Here is a 20,238-nt window from a genome sequence, read left to right on the forward strand (position 1 = left end):
ACTTGTCTGCAAATTCTTACAAGGCACCCCACCCTCCTCCCCCTTTTCCTCTGTCTTTTCTTCATGTTGATGACGTGGATTTGGGGCTTGTCTTGACAAAGCACTATATCCTTTGCATCAGACTCATCAAACAAAAATGATTTGTAATGTTCGAGGTGAGTAATCGCTGTTCTGCTGTCCAGACTCTCTTTTTGGTCATAAGAGATGGTTGCGGAAACATTATGTACAAAATGAGTTACAAACAATGCGAAAAAACTAAACAAAATAGCACAGTTGGTTAGGAGCCCGTAAAACGGCAGCCATCCCCTCTGGCGCCATTATAATAACCACCATAGCTGGATCCTTCATACATTTTTGTACTACACAAACTTTTATGAGAACATTCAGCCCTTGAATGCTAGCTACCTAATGTTAGTCAGCAAATCAGAGTTGAAACAAGCTAGCTAGCTAGCTAAGGTGAGCTAGCAGGAATATTAGCTGGCCAAGTCATATCGAAAGCTAGCTAGATCATATCAAACCTGTTGTCTCGTTTGCTTAGTTAGCTAGCTAATAACCAATGCCATGGCAAGCAAGGTAGGAATTTAGCTAGCTAGCCTGTTATTCTAGCAACGACGCTAACCGTTTAGCTAGCTAGCTAATGTTAGCAAGCAAAATACATTGCTCTGAGTCTGGCTGGTACTGGCAGGAGTATAGGGGAATGTTAGTTACAGCATGGTGAGGATGAATTAAATTTGTCAACATCTTCCAAGCTAGCTAGCAACATTAGCGAAGCCAGCTGCAGTCACATATTGGCAACCTAGCAACATTACATAATTTCTCATTTCTGGGGGCAGTGGAAACGCAATTTGAGCTAGCCCACCAAGGCCAGCCCAACCTGGCTTGACTTCAAATTGCCAATGGAAACGGGGCTTAAGTTTCTGAGTGACAGATTTTTGTGAGACTGGAAAAAAATGCTGGAACGTAAAATAATGTTATTAACCAGTTCCCATGCTTTTAAAATAACGGTTTTGTTCCGGAACAGTATAGATCACTTCCGTTCCCGGTTCTGCTTCTGTTCCTCTGAAAATGTTGTTATTTTCCAGTTTTCTGTTCTGTTCCCTGAACTGGTTCCAACCTCTGCACTGTACCTTGGGTAAGCATTAGGGTTAGGATACTGTACCTTGGGTGTGAACATGTGTCGGATCCCATCCACGGATCCCTTGAGGAGGAGAGCCCTGACCAGGAAACAGATCAGCACTACGTAGGGGAACAACGAGCTGAAGTACATCACCTGTAAAACAACCACAACATAAGAACAACCTTAGTATAACTCATACATTACAAAGTGAGAGGCTGACTTGAGACTCAACCCGAAAACATCCTCAAAGACTTGAGACTTGACCCTGACTCGTGTTTAAAAAAAAATACTCTTTGACTCTGACTTGTGCTCAAAGACTTGACTTGCCTTCCGTGATTTATTGACAAGTCTGGCTTATACCCAAAGTTTGGGATTAATAACAAGATAGATCCTGTGCACTGATTACTTCTGTGCTTTATCTAAACGGATCTCTGAGGCTGCCTCTTGTTGTCTACTCCTGACCTGTGGACACAGAGAAATACACAGCCTTGCGGAGTGCGGACCACAGTGAGTGGAAGAATACAGAGGAAGAAGCAAGTAAGTGTGACGCAACAGAAAGGCCTCCCTCTCCCTCTCCCTCCCCTCCCAGATTACCTGAGCCCTATGACCATGCCTCAGGACTACCTGGCCTGACGACTACTGGCTGTCCACGTCCCCAGTCCACCTGGTCGTACTGCTGATCCAGTTTCTACTGTTAAGCCTGTGGCTATGGAACCCTGACCTGTTCATCGGACGTGATTCCTTGTCGTGCTGCTGATGCAGTTTCAGCTGTTTTGCCTGCGCTATGGAACCTTGATCTGTTCACCGGTTGTCCTATCTTGTCCCGGACCTGCTGTCTCAACTCTCTCTCTCTCTCTCCAAAAACTGGCCCGCGAGTCCTTTTTTTTTGTCCCTCCAAAGTGTTTAGTAATTTTATATATATATACTGTATATATACATACAGTTGAAGTCGGAAGTTTACATACACAGAGGATGGAGTCATTAAAATTCGTTTTTCAACCACTCCACAGATTTCTTGTTAAACAAACTATAGTTTTGGCAAGTCGGTTAGGACATGTACCTTGTGCATGACAGATTATTTTTGTTTACAGACAGATTATTTCACTTATAACTCACTGTATCACAATTCCAGTGGGTGAGAAGTTTACATAACCTAAGTTGACTGTGCCTTTAAACAGCTTGGAAATTAAAGAAAATTACATCATGGCTTTAGAAGCTTCTGATAGGCTAATTGACATAATTTGAGTCAATTGGAGGTGTACCTGTGGATGTATTTCAAGGCCTACCTTCAAACTCAGTGACTTTGCTTGACATTATGGAAAAATCAAAAGAAATCAGTCAAGACCTCAGAAAAACGATTATAGACCTCTACAAGTTTGGTTCATCCTTGGGAGTAATTTCCAAACGCCTGAAGGTACCACGTCCATCTGTACAAACAATAGTACGCAAGTATAAACACCATGGGACCACGCAGCCGTCATACCGCTCAGGAAGGAGACGCGTTCTGTCTCCTAGAGATGAACATACTTTGGTGCGAAAAGTGCAAATCAATCCCAGAAGAACAGCAAAGGACCTTGTGAAGATGCTGGAGGAAACAGGTACAAAAGTATCTATATCCACAGTGAAACGAGTCCTATATCGACATAACCTGAAAGGCCGCTCAGCAAGGTAGAAGCCACTGCTCCAAAACCGCCATAAAAATGCCAGACTATGGTTTGCAACTGCAGATGGGGACAAAAATCATACTTTTTGGAGAAATGTCCTCTGGTCTGATGAAACAAAAATAGAACTGCTTGGACATAATGACCATCGTTATGTTTGGAGGAAAAAGGGAGGCTTGCAAGCCGAAGAACACCATACAAATAGTGAAGCACGGGAGTGGCAGCATCATGTGGTTTGGGTGCTTTGCTGCAGGAGGGACTGGTGCACTTCACAAAATAGATGGCATCATGAGGCAGGAAAGTTATGTGGATATATTGAAGCAAAATCTCAAGACATCAGTCAGGAAGTTAAAGCTTGGTCGCAAATGGGTCTTCTAAATGGACAATGACCCCAAGCAAACTTCCAAAGTTGTGGCAAAATGGCTTAACTACAACAAAGTCAAGGTATTGGAGTGGCCATCACAAAGCCCTGACCTCAAACGTAAAGAAAATTTGTGGGCAGAACTAAAAAAAGATTTGCGAGCAAAGAGGCCTACATACCTGACTCAGTTACACCAGCTCTGTCAGGAGGAAAATTCACCCAATATATTGTGGGAAGCTTGTGGAAGGCTACCCGAAACGTTTGACCCAAGTTAAACAATATAAAGGCAATGCTACCAAATACTAATTGAGTGTATGTAAACTTCTGAACCACTGGGAATGTGATGAAAGAAATAGAAGCTGAAAGAAATCATTCCCTCTACTATTATTCTGACATTTCACATTCTTAAAATAAAGTGGTTATCCTAACTGTCCTAAAACAGGTCATTTTTACTAGAATTAAATGTCAGAAATTGTGAAAAACTGAGTTTAGATGTATTTGTCTAAGGTGTATGTAAACTTCCGACTTTAACTGTATATATATATATATATATATATATATATATATATATATATATATATATATATAATCCAAATAACTTAACAGATCTTAATTGCAAAGGGTTTAAACACTGTTTCCCATGTTTGTTCAATGAACCATATGCAATTAATGAACATGCACCTGTGGAGCGGTCGTTAAGACACTAACAGCTTACAGACGGTAGGCAATTAAGGTCACAGTTATGAAAACTTAGGACAAGAGGCCCAGGGTCCCTGCTCATCTGCTTGAACGTGCCTTAGGCATGCTGCAAGGAGGTAGGGAGGACTGCAGATGTGGCCAGGGCAATAAATTGCAATGTCTGTACTGTGAGATGCCTAAGACAGTGCAACAGGGAGACAGGACCGACGGCAGATTGTCCTCGCAGTGGCATACCACATGTAAAAACACCTGCACAGGATCGGTACATCCAAACATCACACCGGCGGGACAGGTACAGGATGGCAACAACAACTGCCCGAGTTACACCAGGAACGCACAATCCCACCATCAGTGCTCAGACTGTCCGCAATAGGTTGAGAGAGGCTGGACTGAGGGCTTGTAGGCCTGTTGTAAGGCAGGTCCTCACCAGACATCACCGCCAACAAGGTCGACTATGGGCACAAACCCACCGTCGCTGAACCAGACAGGACTGGCAAAAAGTGCTCCTCACTGAAGGGTCACGGTTTTCTCACCAGGGGTGATGCTTGGATTCAAGTTTATTATTGAACGAATGAGCGTTACACCGGGGTCTGTACTCTGGAGCGGAATCAATTTGGAGGTGGAGGGTCCGTCATGGTCTGGGGCGGTGTGTCACAGCATAATCGGACTGAGCTTGTTGTCATTGCAGGCAATCTCAATGCTGTGTGTTACAGGAAGACATCCTCCTACCTCATGTGGTACCCTTCCTGCAGACTCATTCTGGCATGTCCCTCCAGCATGACAATGCCACCACCTATATTGCTTGTTCTGTGCGTGATTTCCTGCCAGACAGGAATGTCAGTGTTATGCCATGACCAGCGAAGAGCACAGATCTCAATCCCATTGAGAACGTCTGGGACCTGTTGGATCGGAGGGTGAGGGCTAGGGCCATTCCCCCCAGAAATGTCCGGGAACTTGCAGGTGCCTTGGTGGAAGAATGGGGTAACATCTCACAGCAAGAACTGGCAAATCTGGTGCAGTCCATGAGGAGGAGATGCACTGCAGTACTTAATGCAGCTGGTGGCCACACCCGATACTGACTGTTCCTTTTGATTTTGAACCCCCCTTTGTTCAGGGACACATTATTCCAATTCTGTTAGTCACATGTCTGTGGAACTTGTTCAGTTTATGTCTCAGTTGTTGAATCTTGTTATGTTCACACAGATACAGTATATCACAAAAGTGAGTACACCCCTCACATTTTTGTAAATATTTGACTATATCTTTTCATGTGACAACACTGAAGAAATGACACTTTGCCACCATGTAAAGTAGTGAGTGTACAGCTTGTATAACAGTGTAAATTTGCTGTCCCCTAAAAATAACTCAACACACAGCCATTAATGTCTAAACCGCTGGCAACAAAAGTGAGTATACCCCTAAGTGAAAAAGTCCAAATTGGGCCCAATTAGCCATTTTCCCTACCCGGTGTCATGTGACTCGTGACTGTTACAAGGTCTCAGGTGTGAATGGGGAGCAGGTGTGTTAAATGTGGTGTCAACGCTCTCACACTCCCTCATACTGACTGGTCACTGGAAGTTCAACATTGCACCTCATGGCAAAGAACTCTCTGAGGATCTGAAAAAAAGAATTGTTGCTCTACATAAAGATGGCCTGGGCTATAAGAAGATTGCCAAGACCCTGAAACTGAGCTGCAGCACGGTGGCCAAGACCATACAGCGGTTTAACTGGACAGGTTCCACTCAGAACAGGCCTCGCCATGATCGACCAAAGAAGTTGAGTGCACGTGCTCAGCGTCATATCCAGAGGTTGTCTTTGGGAAATAGATGTATGAGTGCTGCCAGCATTGCTGCAGAGGTTGAAGGGGTGGGGGGTCAGCCTGTCAGTGCTCAGACTATACGCCGTACACTGCATCAAATTGGTATGCATGGCTGTCGTCCCAGAAGGAAGCCTCTTCTAAAGATGATGCACAAGAAAGCCCGCAAACAGTTTGCTGAAGACAAGCAGACTAAGGACATGGATTACTGGAACCATGTTCTGTGGTCTGTTGAGACCAAGGTAAACTTATTTGGTTCAGATGGTGTCAAGCGTGTGTGGCGGCAACCAGGTGAGGAGTACAAAGACAAGTGTGTCTTGCCTACAGTCAAGCATGGTGGTGGGAGTGTCATGGTCTGGGGCTGCATGAGTGCTGCCGGCACTGGGGAGCTACAGTTCATTGAGGGAAACATGAATGCCAACATGTACTGTGACATACTGAAGCAGAGCATGATCCCCTCCCTTCGAAGACTGGGCCGCAGGGCAGTATTCCAACATGATAACGACCCCAAACACACCTCCAAGACGACCACTGCCTTGCTAAAGAAGCTGAGGGTAAAGGTGATGGACTGGCCAAGCATGTCTCCAGACCTAAACCCTATTGAGCATCTGTGGAGCATCCTCAAACGGAAGGTGGAGGAGTGCAAGGTCTCTAACATCCACCAGCTCCGTGATGTCGTCATGGAGGAGTGTAAGAGGACTCCAGTGGAAACCTGTGAAGCTCTGGTGAACTCCATGCCCAAGAGTGTTAAGGCAGTGCTGGAAAATGATGGTGGCCACACAAAATATTGACACTTTGGGCCCAATTTGGACATTTTCACTTAGGGGTGTACTCACTTTTGTTGCCAGCGGTTTAGACATTAAAGGCTGTGTGTTGAGTTATTTTGAGGGGACAGCAAATTTACACTGTTATACAAGCTGTACACTCACTACTTTACATTGTAGCAAAGTGTCATTTCTTCAGTGTTGTCACATGAAAAGATATAGTCAAATATTTACAAAAATGTGAGGGGTGTACTCACTTTTGTGATATACTGTATATACGCATGTTAAGTTTGCTGAAAATAAACACAGTTGACATTGAGAGGACGTTTATGTGATCGTGCCTCAATGTAATCAAGGTATGAAATGATTGTTATTTTTCACTGCAATCTCTTCCTGGGCTTAGTTGTGGTCTACAAATGATTCTTATTATTTTCCGGCCTCCCGACCATTCACTCCGACAAAAATAGGCCCGGGGCTGAATCTAGTTGCCTTACCCTGCTGTATGGGTTGAAGCTCCATTTCCCTAACCATGTCACTTTGCAGCTGAGCTGCTCTTGAACATCTTCTACACACTGTATCAACCATTCATTAAATAGGAAAATAACAACCTTGGTCACAATGTATATAAAGAAGCTCCTTTCTGCTCAGAGAATCTAAAAAAAAAAGAAAAGAAAAAAAAGTTGTCACATACACCAGATAGGTGCAGTGACTACTGTACCTGTCACCCATATATACATTTTGTATATCTGCCTCACCTATCAAAGTTTGTATCTTTATCCCATTAGATAGCATGTCATTTATGTAAGGAGAGGTCATTTCAGTCACAGATAGTAGGAGCCATCTATCACTATGGCTATGTATCATCAAGTTGTTGCTATGCAACTCAAATTATACTTTGTCAGGTCATGAGAAAAAAATAATCTTAATTATGTGTACTGTAAGTGAGGTGTTCTTTTCTAGCTGCACGGAACTGTTGTCTATCAAGAATGCAAGCCCAAATTAGATTGAGTGGAAAATTAATAAGCCATTTAATACACATGATTAAAGTTTTTTTTCTTTCCATTTTTTGGTGAGTACACCCATAACAATCACACAAAGTAAAAGAGCGCGTATAACCATGGCAACCATGCTCCCCCTCGGTCTCTCTTGCACCCTCACACCCACACACAGAAATGAAAAATAAACTGTAGACCACAGCCTAGGAATAGGCTTTTGTGAACAAGGGGCGAAAGCGACATTAATATTCTTTTGTGTGGTAAATCCTTGATTAAGCTTCAAAGGGTCTCCCACTCTGGCCCCTTCACCAGGAGGGGAATGGAAAGTGCATGGCCATTTTCATGACCTCACGCTAGGCGACAGACGAACAGGACGTGGAAGATGGGACACTACAGACGGTTTCCCTGTTGTCGTGCCATCGCCATGGCAGAGGACCAAGATTAAAGCACTTCTGTCTGTTTGAGAGGCCAGGGCATCCATCTTGCTTTGTCTGTGTGTGTTGTGGAGACTGTTTTTGTCTGTGTTTGTTGTGGAGACAGGGGCTTGAATAGAACCAAGCAAACACCAGACAGCTGTTGGGATAAGACCAGGGAGAGAGACAAAGGCCGGATCAAATGTTGCATTAAGATAGCACAGGATAGGGCCATGTTCCTATAAGACCAGAAATACTCTAAAGCGAGTGAAAATGGTCTTTGCTAAAATGGTCAAGGAACAATACTCTAAAAGGAGTAGAAACTTTCTTTGCTAAGACGCACAAGCGATGATAAGGACCCAATGGTGTTCTCAATGATGTTCTCTTTCAAATACTTGTTTCGATGTATCACATGTGGGGGTTTGCAAGGACCACCTACTCTCTTGGAAGTACCTAACAAAAGCATCTGTCGGAGACAGACAAGTGGGACCCTCACTTCCATAAAAGAAGCCACTCTCTGGTTGTTCTCGCTTCTTTTCCTCACGAAGAGTGTCACTACTCTAGCTCTCCTCATATCGACTGCATACCTGTTTGCCTGCTTAATCTGCTCACCATCAAAGCGTGAAGGATATTGCTGATGAGCGTAGTTCTTCAGACCCTGTCGAGAGGTTGAGTAGTAACCGTAAGGTTTATGTTTACGAGTAGAAATTACATTTCTACTTCTCTGTCTCCTTTGGTAGCTAGCGTCACTGCTAGCTATTGAGACTTGGTTGACACGAGAACTGCCTGGCCTTTCAGCATAGAAGTACCCACTAGAAAACATTGAGAACGTTGCTGGGTGTCACCATTACTATACGCATCAGATGTATATCAACCCGTAAGGTGTGCGAACATAAGCACCAATGCTTGATAGTGCATAAACACTTATAAAGGATGAATTGTATGAATAAATATTTGTGGAAATATACCCATGTAAAAAAATATAACAATAGTTATTTGTTTAAAAAACTTTTATTTAACTAGGCAAGTCAGTTAAGAACAAATTCTTATTTACAATGACGGCCTACCCGGCCAAACCCGGACGACGCTGGGTAAATTGTGCGCCGCCCTCTGGGACTCCAAATCACGGCCGGATGTAATACAGCCTGGATTTGAACCAGGGGCTGTAGTGATGCCTCTTGCACTGAGATGCAGTGCCTTGGACCGCTGCACCACTCAGGATAGAGTCAAGGATTTTTTTTGTATAATTCTTCAAAGTCCTAGTGAAAAACGTAAGCCTAAAGCCAAATTTCGACATTTCTAGGCACAGACACATCAACATTCTAACAGTCCAATTTTATGTATTTCATATATGCTATCAGAATAATAATATTTTGGTTTTGTTTACGAAGGTCTTAGGTAACATTAGAATACTAAAAAAAAAATATTTCAAAGAACAAAATAGCATTTTCATTAGTTTTTTACTCTAGGCTATCAGTAAAAACAAAAAAACAATAGTTCAAGTACATCAAAGAAATAGAGTATAATTTCATTTTAGCAGGTCTAAAGAAACATTGTGTATTTAAACAAAAACAGAATAGCATATTTTAAGATTATTATGTTACTAGTCTTTGCTTAGTAGCCAGAGCAATGCGAGTGGTCATGTGCTGAATGCATGGTCAGCGCGGATATTCTTGCCAAAAATGTTTGGACCATTCCTCTTTGCAAAACTGTTTCAGTTGTCTGGTGTGAACCGCTCTCTTGAGGTCATGCCACAGCATCTCAATAGGGTTGAGGTCAGGACTGACTGGGCCACTCCAGAAGGCGTTTGTGCTTTCTATGCCTTATTTTCTCCACACATAGTGTTGTGTGTTCCTTCCAAACAACACAACTTTAATCTGTCCACAGAATATTTTGCCAGTAGCGCTGTGGAACATCCAGGTGCTCTTTTGCGAACTTCAGACGTGTGCAGCAATGTTTTTTTTGGACAGCAGTGGCTTCTTCCGTGGTGTCCTCCCATGAACACCATTCTTATTTTGTGTTTTACGTATCGTAGACTCGTCAACAGAGATGTTAGCATCTTCCAGAGATTTCTGTAAGTCTTCAACTGACACTCTAGGATTCTTCTTAACCTCATTGAGCATTCTGCGCTGTACTCTTGCAGTCATCATTGCAGGAGGGCCACTCCTAGGGAGAGTAGCAACAGTGTTGAAATTTGAATGTGTCTTACCGTGGACTGACTTTTAGAGATACTTTTGTAATCCTTTCCAGCTTTATGCAAGGCAACAAATCTTAATCTTAGGTCTTCTGAGATCTCTTTTGTTCGAGGCATGGTTCACACCAGGCAATGCTTCTTGTGAATAGCAAAGTGTTTTTTATGGGGCAGCTCTAACCAAAATCTCCAATCTCGTCTCATTGACTCGACTCCAGGTTAGTTGACTCCTGACTCCAATTAGCTTTGGAGAAGTCATTAGCCTAGGGGTTCACAGACTTTTTCCTACCTACACTGTGAATGTTTAAATTATCTATTCAATATTAGACAAAAAAATAAAATAATTTGTATATTATCAGTTTAAGCACACTATTTTTGTCTATTGTTGTGACTTAGATAAAGATCAAATAAAATGTTATGTCAAATTTATGCAGAAATCCAGGTAATTCCAAAGGGTTCACATACTTTCTCTTGCCACTGTATGGCGGTTCCAGTTTTAAGTCATGCTGCAAGGCTAACTTGGCTATCTTGCTGAGAGGCAAGCTAACTTCACTAGCATATCCTACCAGCAATATGGTAGCATTGCTGGCTCCCTTCTCTAGTCTAGTTAACCTGCGTTCACCCATTGTGTTAACTACACCGACCCTCTCAGCCTTCATGGCACTGTCGATCGCGGGAGAACATTTTCAATCACTTGGTTTCCTTCAGCCAGCACTGAGCTAGCCACGGCACACCTTCACCACAAGGTAGCTGCTAGCTAACTAACGTCCCACTAGGCTCATGGCTATAGCGTTATAAGGTGATCAAAATTGCTAGCAGTTAGCCACAAGGCTCCTAACTACAAGACCCCATCCCATTTTCAAGATTTTGTTACATTACAGCCTTATTCTAAAATTGATTAAATAAAAATGTTTCATTATCAATCTAAGCACAATACCCCATAACGACAAAGTGATAACAGGTTTTTAGACATTTTTGCAAATGTATTAAAAAGTATTTATTTACATAAGTATTCAGACCCTTTGCTATGACACTCGAAATTGAGCTCAGGTGCATCCTGTTTCCATTGTTCACCCTTGAAATGTTTCTACAACTTGATAGGAGTCCACCTGTGGTAAAGTTAATTGAATGGACATGATTTGGAAATGCACACATCTGTCTATAATAAGGTCCCACAGTTGACAGTGCATGTCAGAGCAAAAACCAAGCCATGAGGTCAAAGGAATTGTCTGTAGAGCTCTGAGACAGTATTGTGTTGAGGAACAGATCTGGGGAAGGGTACGACAACATTTATGCAGCATTGAAGGTCCCCAAGAACACAGTGGCCTCCATCCTTCTTAAATGGAAAGAGGTTTGGAACCACCAAGACACTTCCTAAAGCTGGCTGCCTGGCCAAACTCAGCAATCGGAGGAGAAGGGCCTTGGTCAGGGAGCTGACAAAGAACCCGATGGTCACTCTGACAAAGCTCCAGAAACTGGATCAGAAGCACAGCACAGTAGCACGTCTGTTGAACAGGTCAGATTTTCATAGTCACAGGCAGAAACGCGGAAATTGGATCAGCACCACAATCAGCAGCATGTTCTTGTGCTTGCGGCTCCATGATAGCGGGAAAAGATTCCCATCCTCTATACATAAGGAACATGGCCAGGAGGCGCTCGAGGACCTGTGAGCACTGCAGACAGCTTACGAGAGCAGGTCTGAAGAAGAGGCTGAAACGTGCTTCTATCTCGCTAGCCCCTCTTGCCTCAGAGCCAACAGCAACAGCTGAGGCTCAGCTCTCCGCAACTGAGCCCAGTTGGGGTGAGTCATTGGTAGCCTTGACTCCCTCCCCTCACTATCTGACGACGTAGTGTCACGGGAAGGCGAGTTAGGGGATGACGAGGATGACTATGGGATTAATCTCACAAAGATCAAAGAGATTGCGCAGGAATTGGGGAATGACGTCTCCTGCCCACTCACGCATGCATGCAGAACTGAGTGCAGTGGAGCTACCCCTCCTTCAGTGGAGTTTGGCCTCCTTCATGCCTGCAAGTGGGGCACGGCCAGACTCGACATCAAGTCTTCTGTAGGGGCTCAGGGCTGGCAAGGAACATATACGATGGGAATAGACTCCAGTCCCATTCAGCCCCGATAAAGGAACTACACCCTGCAGTACCAGCTTGCCTCAGGGAAGCTAAGAGCGTGTGGAAAAAACCCTCACTAACAGGATTCGTGCTAAAAGTACCACCGAGTCTGGAAATACACATGATGGAGGAATCTGTGTTTGGCAACCCTCCCATGGTGTAGCCATCACTCACTCACCACCTCAGCCCCTCACGCCGTGTTATTAATGACTCACTCCCTGGGAAGGTAGAGTGCTTAACTGCCTCCGTTTCTCAGAAAAATGTACAAGGCATCAGCCCAAGCACTTAGAGCTCTTAATGTGACCTCTTTATTGTTGGCATATCAGGCTACTTGGAGGAGGTGGGAAAAGCAACTGGACTCAGAGACCCTAGACACAGATGTTTGGGAGGAGATCTGTATGATTACAGACCTGAGCCTCCTTGCCTCCCATAGTGCCGTCCAAGGCTGTGGTCGTACCATGAACCTAGAGGTGGAAGGAGAAAAGGCACTTTGGCTGAGCATATCCAGCTTATCAGATACGGGAAAAGTGGACCTTCTGGATGCCACAGTGACACCCAAGGAGTTGTTCGAGCCTATTGTCGCCGCTGTGTGGCAGAAGTGTGACATTCGCAAAAAGGAAGCCAAAGCCTTCAACTTCTACCCACCCTGCAGACCTGGGCAGAAGTTGGCAGCCCGTTGGTTCCTAAATCTCGCCACAGCCTCACAGCTGGGAGGGAGCAACAAGCTGGCCTTGGGGAACTGAGATCCCCGGCTATGCAGCGGTCTGCCATGACTCAGGCTTGGCCCCTTAATCAGGCCAAACCTGTAGGGAAGCTGTCTTACCCTTCAGACGCAGCAAGGATCCACCCCTTCTATCCCTCCTAGGGGAGGTAAGAAGGGTCAGCCATCCTAGGGCACAGCCCTGGCGGCTGAGGAGGATAGTGTGCAAGGTCTATGGCACTCTGCCCTACCCTCTCTCTTCGGGTTAAACGGTTGCTACTCCTTCCCTCTCCAAGTTTCGTAGCAGTGGGAAGGCAGGGCTGCGTTAAGACAAAACCCTATTCTTTGTACAGCAGCTCACTTTTGTGACCATGCTCACGTGAGAAAATGGAGGAGACACTTTTTGTTCCCCCCCGAGTGCCTCCTCCTGAAAGCCTTCTCAGGTTTTCAGCCAAGGGCAGCAGAACATTAAGAAAACGTTCCATAAAAAAACACAAGAAAACGTTATTAACATTCAAAGAACGTTCTAAGAATGGGATTTAAAAACATATACATTATGTTCTCAGTGTCAACAACACTATCTCGATCCTCTATCTTGTTAAGTGTGTTCATGTGTTGGCCACCCCGACTAATTGTCTACACCTGATCTTAATGAGTGCTTGTTTCCTTTGAAATGGGGTCTGTTTGCATAGACTAAAATTAACAGTCTTTAAAAAACAAAACAGCTTCCTAGCTCCATCCTGGTGGGCTTAGTGGACTAATTCCGTGGATAGAGAGCAGAAAACCATAGGTTTAAACCTCACTGATGCTATGCCACAATAAAAAAGAAATGTGTTTGCATGATTAATGCCTAGGCAAATTAATTACGATGTGTCCCATCTGTGCTTGGAGTTCATAACAGTTGAACTAAGCTAGGAGTGTTATTAAAAGTCTTATTGAAACATATTTTCAGAAAATTATATAATTACCCTTCAAATAACCTAATATATCTGTTCTCAGAACGTTAATAAAACCTCCTAGGAAAACTTTGAGGGAACCATAGTAAAACAGTCTCAGAACCTCCCTGCAAACAAAAAATGAACGTTCCCATAAAAAGTTACATTTTCAATTGCGTTCTCAGAACATTTAAAAAGCTTTCTGTTTCACCAGTCAGGAAACGTATGGCTTCATTCTCAGAACCAACGTTCACACAACTTCTAAGGAACCAAATGTGCTAGCTGGGGGGGGCTTTTAAAATGTTCCTTCCCAGGGCCCGAGACTTGGTTTGTCTGGCCATGCACTGCTGAAATCTTAGTAAAACTCCTTGTATGCTATTTCTGTCTCCCTCAAGTTATGAGGGGGTCCCTGATGAATGTGCTGTCAAAAAATGGTTTCCCAGCCCCAAAAATATTGAGAACATGCCATAGCGATGAAACAATTCTCCATCCTCACACAGATGATTTAGCATTCGGAGCATAGCCGGTGAGAAAATAAAAAAATATATACAATATATAAAAAAATATTTGGAAAGAGACAGGCCTGTGAGTCTTGAAAAGACTGCCAGCCCCTAATACACACTCAGTTGGTGTGTTTTTCTCGTGGAAAAGCTGTGTGACTATACCGATTGTTCTATCCTACACTCTGTTTTACATGGTCCTATGCTCCTTGCAGGATCTTTTGGACTGAGAGAAGGTTCATCTTGTTAAGTTCATTTTGCCGCTTTCTCGGCCTGCCAAGTCCCCGACAGTGACACAGATTATCCATAACTGAAGTGTAGTCTCTAAGGGGGGCACATCGCTTAAGCCCAGTCTAAGCTGTTAGCTTGACGTTTGACGTGTGCTTAAATCCTTTCACAGCGGCTATTAGCCACTGAAAAGTGTGGAGACGGCATATTGCTCCTTTTGCTTCACTGCCCTTGGCGGCCCTAAGTGTATGGGGATTTTTCAGGTCAACTTTTTCCCCATTGTCGCACCTTGGAGCCTATGGCTTTTCGCCTGTTGCCTTAACTAGAAGGGCGTCCCTGTCGTTGTCCAGTGTGTACGGTTCACATTTACTTGGATTGTAGGTGAGGTCGGGCAAGGGTGTCATGCTCTTCGCTCATTGGGCAACCACCCTTAGAAGAGGGTGGGCCCGTCTCTTTTTGACAATATCCTGCCGGATCATGGGACCATTATATTTATTTATAATAGTGCAAGGGTGATAGCCTTCGGAGGGGCCAGGAAGGGCCCTCTCCTACAGGGGGGTTTACCTCTTGGACACTGTTTTTGGGACGTCTCATTATACTGAGATTTTGTGCTTCCCCTCACTTTGTTATGAGGTTTCTCCCAATGGGTTATCTCTGCACCTTCTCAGAGCTTCGGGACCTCTGAGGGTGGATGATGTTGGGACTTCCCTGGCTTCGGAGAGCCTGTTATGCAAAACGGGAGTTGGCCATATCCCCACGTGATATATCGAAATTACTATTTGAAAGTGGAACTTAAGGTTTCTTGCGTAACCCCGGTTATCTGATAAAATGAGTGAGATGTAGCGCCACATTCAGAGCGCAAGGAAGGGAAGCATGCTTGAGAATAACCAGAGGGTAGGAGACTGGCTCCTTTATGGAAATGAGGATGGATAAACATGGATAAAGGATCAAAATGACCTGCTAAAGAAGATGGCAAAGGATGCAGATCAGTGTCGACTGTTAGCCAGTTTGGCTAATCCATCCGGATGCTAGTCACGCTACTGTCAACTTGGCTACAGTAACATCCAAACCCGGATCACATGAGCTCCAGATCATTTCCAGTCAGTTATCATTAGGAAGACCTGTCAAGGTCTATCAGGTATACCCAGGGGCGGCAGGGTAGCCTAGTGGTTAGAGCGTTGGACTAGTAACCGAAAGGTTGCAAGTTCAAATCCCTGAACAAGGCAGTTAACCCACTGGGCCATCATTGAAAATAAGAATTTGTTCTTAACTGACTTGCCTAGTTAAAAAAAGGTAGAAAAATACAGTAATTAACAAGCTTTCCCTCACATTTGAATGGCTAACTGACTGAACCAGGTACACAGTAACTATCTAGCAAGCTCTCTCTCACAAACCTGCTCTTTTTCTTACTTGCAGACTGTTAAGGGGAACCCCCCCCCCCCCCCCCCCCCCCCCCCCCCATTTACTCTCTCACTCTCTCTCACCTTTCCGGAGGACTGGATGCCCTTGATCATGGCGAGGCAGACGATGGACCAGGCGGCCAGCAGACAAATGGTCATCCTCCAGTTGAGGCCTCCGCTCTCAGAGATGGAGTCAGAGATGTTCAAAGCCTCACGGTACCAGTAGTAGGTGGTGGCCGAACTCTTCTCACACTCAGGCACCACAACTGGAGGGAGGAGGGACAGACAAAATTGTGGTCGTTGCTGATTAGACTTAGAGCACGCTTTATAATGGATTACGGTGTGTCTACAGTATGGCTAATGGCTTACTGTATCGCTTTCACTGGGAAGTATCTAAGCACTATGACTTTATTACCTGTTTTTTTTATGAACTTGTATGCTAGTTATGAAGAGCCACCTGTATAGTTCTCGCCTCTTGTGTAATGAAGAGCATGTGCTGGATGAAGGTGAGTGTGTGTGTCTTACACATTGTGGTTTTGTTATTGACCAGGGGACACTCGTGCCACGGCAGAGGCTGCTGGAAGGACTGGGAGAAGTAGAAGAGACTCCACCCAATGATCACATTGTAGTAGAGGGCCACAAAGAAGCACACCTGCAGAACACAAAGTTATAGTGTTGAATACACACACACACACCACCTTTGAGGTCAGAATTTTAACACCCACAATGTTAAATTGAACACTTTCTTAGGAATTATATTTGACCCACTAAAACAGTGTTAAACTAACACTTTTCAAAGTGTTGATAAACCAACACCCCCAGATTTACCAACACCCTAACACTGTGGGTGTTGCAAATGGATGTTGTAATTCCTATTGGAATCCAGCCATTCAGTCTGAATGCTATGGTGATTTGTCAAACAAGATTACCTAAACCATCTAAACTGGAAGAACAGTCTCAGTAATGGGTGCAATAAGCCCAACCACTTACAGATTGAATTAGAAAAATGTCAGTTATTTATCTTAGATCAATTAATCAATCAATATGCACGCAGAAAGACATTATAAAAATTTAAAAATATTATAAAATCTACCTGCAAAAAAGCATGCTGGGAAATAGGATTATGAGACCCCTCCCAAGTATTTTTCACTCTGAGAGAGTTAACGGAAATGAACTCAACACAGTTGAGTAACAACAACACCACAAAGTGTTGATTCATCTGTGATTCAATTAACACTTCATTTATTCACTGCAGGTGGCGTCAATTTCAATCCCACTGGTGTTAACTCCACTAGAATCATCACTCCGATGTAATGCTCACAACACTTTTACCTCAACACCGAGTGTAACTGATTGAGGTTTACAACTAGGTTATGGTGATGCCCATCTACTGTTGGACTATGGTGAGAGAGCAGAAAGAGGCAGAGATGCAATTAGGTTTAAGAGTCTTTATATATTCAGGTGATGATACATGGCATGGAATGATTGACAGTTGCTGACATGAGACTTTGTCTTGAATTGGATGGACTAGCCGGTGGGTCTGTAGCAGTGGAGGCTGCTGAGGGGAGGACGGCTCATAATAACGGTTGGAAGGGAGCAAATGGAATGGCATCAAACACAAGGAAACCATGTGCGATGTATTTGACACCATTCCACCTATTCCGCTCCAGGAATTACCACGAGCCCATCCTCCCCAATTACGGTGCCACCAACCTCCTGTGGTCCGTAGAGTATGTTTGTATGGCTTCTATTTCAATGACGCATACTGTTTCTTGGTGTGAGAGTTGTATGACGTGCCCAATTGCTCAACTGTGTCTGGGTGAAGCACCCCGGATTGAAAAGAGGTGCCCTCAAACCTGCCCGTTTAAATACCTGGCCATAGCGTTATATAGCGGGGACACCTTTAACGAGTGCCCTCCATCTTCACGTGACCATAGAGTTGGGTAGGGGGCACACCTGCCACGAATGCCCTCTCCCCACCTCCACATCACCGATCAGGGAGTTCTGAACACAGAGATTTTAACCACACATTTGCTGTGCACAATCCAAAATCATTACTACCTGAACACAATCAATCCATCTAAAGTTATCGTTATAATGCTTTCATCAATAAACACATATTGACAGCAACTTGAAAGCAACCCAAACCTAAACCCCAGAGGAGAAAGGCCAGGGCAACACACTAGTTAAACAACACAGATCCTGAATACAGAACACTGATCTACATTAAACCATGCTCGACCAACACGTGTTGTCATGGTGGACACGTACTGCCAGTTAGTTCGCAGAAAGGTGTCGTGCCCTATTCAATACCCAGAATTTCCTCTGCTCTAACCTGTTACTCTTTAAAGCAGCTTGTCTTGTCCTTTCTCAATTATTGTCCTTTGTCTGTCTCTCTCTGTGTGTGTGTGTGTGTGTGTGTGTGTGTGTGTGTGTGTGTGTGTGTGTGTGTGTGTGTGTGTGTGTGTGTGTGTGTGTGTGTGTGTGTGTGTGTGTGTGTGTGTGTGTGTGCATGCAGAAAAATCCTTCTCGTTGGTGTATGCTTTCCCCTGTTTCTAATGTGTGGTGCCCATAGTGGTAGTGGCAGTGCCGCTGACTCACCACACAGCTGGCAAACCCGATGCCCCCCAGACGAGGGCTGATGTAGTTCCACACCCCGATGCTGCCCCTGCGGACCCGCTGCCCCACTGACAGCTCCAGGAAGAACAGGGGGATCCCAATCACAATCAGAAGGATCAGGTAGGGCACCAAGTACGCCCCTGTGGAGAAGAAGAAACAGACCAGGGTCAGAAACAGTATCTCTCTCTCTCTCTCTCTCACACACACACACACACACACACACACACACACACACACACACACACACACACACACACACACACACACACACACACACACACACACACACACACACACACACACACACACACACACACACACACACACACACACACACACACACACACACACACACACCACACCACACCACACCACACCAGTTTCTGCCTCGTTGTGTCCTAGCATGACTCAAGTAATTTCCCCTCATCGTGGTGTGTGGTGCCACCAAATAGTATATCAAGCAGGAATTTACTCAGGACTCAAATTACCCATATTGAAATGTGGTTACTTGAGTCCACATCAGAGAGATAACAATCCTTATTTCCTTTATAGGGAGAATAGGGAGAATTACTAAGACACAGCCCGTAATAGCACAGCTCTGTAAAACACAGGGTCTGTCTGTCTGGGAAGATACTCTCAGGGCATCAGAACATTCTCAGAAGACATGAGACTGCAACTGGATGACACATGGTAGATAGAGATCACATAAAAACCTTTGTTCAAAGGAAATGGTGGTTGGCATGAAGCATGTACTATAATCTTTCAATGTTTTTACTGCCAGAGCCATATTGCCACAAGTAACTGGAAGAGATTAATACAATGTATAGTCAGTAGATCACTTGAATGAAAACAAACCTCCAAGCCTTTAACTGTTTCGCTTCGAACTAATTGAACCGCAAAGTCACTCATTGTGAATCAGAACTAAGGATATCACATCTGACAATAAGCTATAGTTTCAAAACAAAGTCTGTTTTTGTCTGGAAAACAGGAGAAAAGTCACTGGTTGAGGAAAATTTGGTCACTGGTTTCAGTCTCCCGAAAACAAGATTAGCTGGCCCGGAATGGCAGATAGGCCTACAACCAGGAACCAAGGCACGTTGGAAATGTATCTATTACATGAAACCTACTGTATCTTCTCTCATACTGGCTCAACATGTTTCCAACCCCAGTGATCATTTTTCACCTTTTTCAATCATCCAGTTTGTTGACGACACAACAGCGGTAGGCCTGATTACCAACAATGATGAGACAGCCTATAGGGAGGAGGAGAGAGCCTTGGTGGAGTGGTGCCAGGAAAATACCCTTGCGCTCAAACAAAACAAAGGAGCTGTTAATGGACTACAGGAGACAGCAGAGAGAGCATAACCCTATCCGCGTCGACGGGGACGCAGTGGAGCGAGTCAAAAGCTTCAAGTACATTACTGACGACCTGAAATGGTCCCCTCACACAGACAGCGTGGTGAAGAAGGCTCAACAGCACCTCTTCAATCTCAGGAGGCTGCAGAATTTTGTCTTGGCACCTAAGACCCTCACAAACTTCTACAGGTGCATCATTGAGAGCACCCTGTCGGGCTGTAGCACCGCCTGGTACGGCAACTGCAGCGTCTGCAACCCGGGATTGTACGGTCATCCCAACACATCGTCAGTGGCACACTGTTTCCCCTACAGGACATCTACAGTACCCGGTGTCACAAGAAGATCATCAAAGACCTCAG

General features: G+C 44.4%; 1 protein-coding gene across 1 annotated transcript in view; it reads right to left on the reverse strand.

The window, feature by feature from the left end:
• LOC129866708 (sodium-dependent neutral amino acid transporter B(0)AT2-like) overlaps nt 1–20,238 on the reverse strand; it is a 42,827-nt gene that overhangs the window by 14,791 nt on the left and 7,798 nt on the right. The window contains exons 3-6 of the mRNA XM_055939538.1: nt 18,506–18,663; nt 16,430–16,556; nt 15,989–16,170; nt 1,160–1,270 (exon numbers count right to left, since the gene is read on the reverse strand). Coding sequence (XP_055795513.1) covers nt 1,160–1,270; nt 15,989–16,170; nt 16,430–16,556; nt 18,506–18,663 — 578 coding nt within the window. The remainder of the gene's footprint in view (nt 1–1,159; nt 1,271–15,988; nt 16,171–16,429; nt 16,557–18,505; nt 18,664–20,238) is intronic.

The sequence above is a fragment of the Salvelinus fontinalis genome, chromosome 12 (genome assembly GCF_029448725.1).
Source record: "Salvelinus fontinalis isolate EN_2023a chromosome 12, ASM2944872v1, whole genome shotgun sequence".
Classification (NCBI taxonomy): Eukaryota; Metazoa; Chordata; class Actinopteri; order Salmoniformes; family Salmonidae; genus Salvelinus; species Salvelinus fontinalis.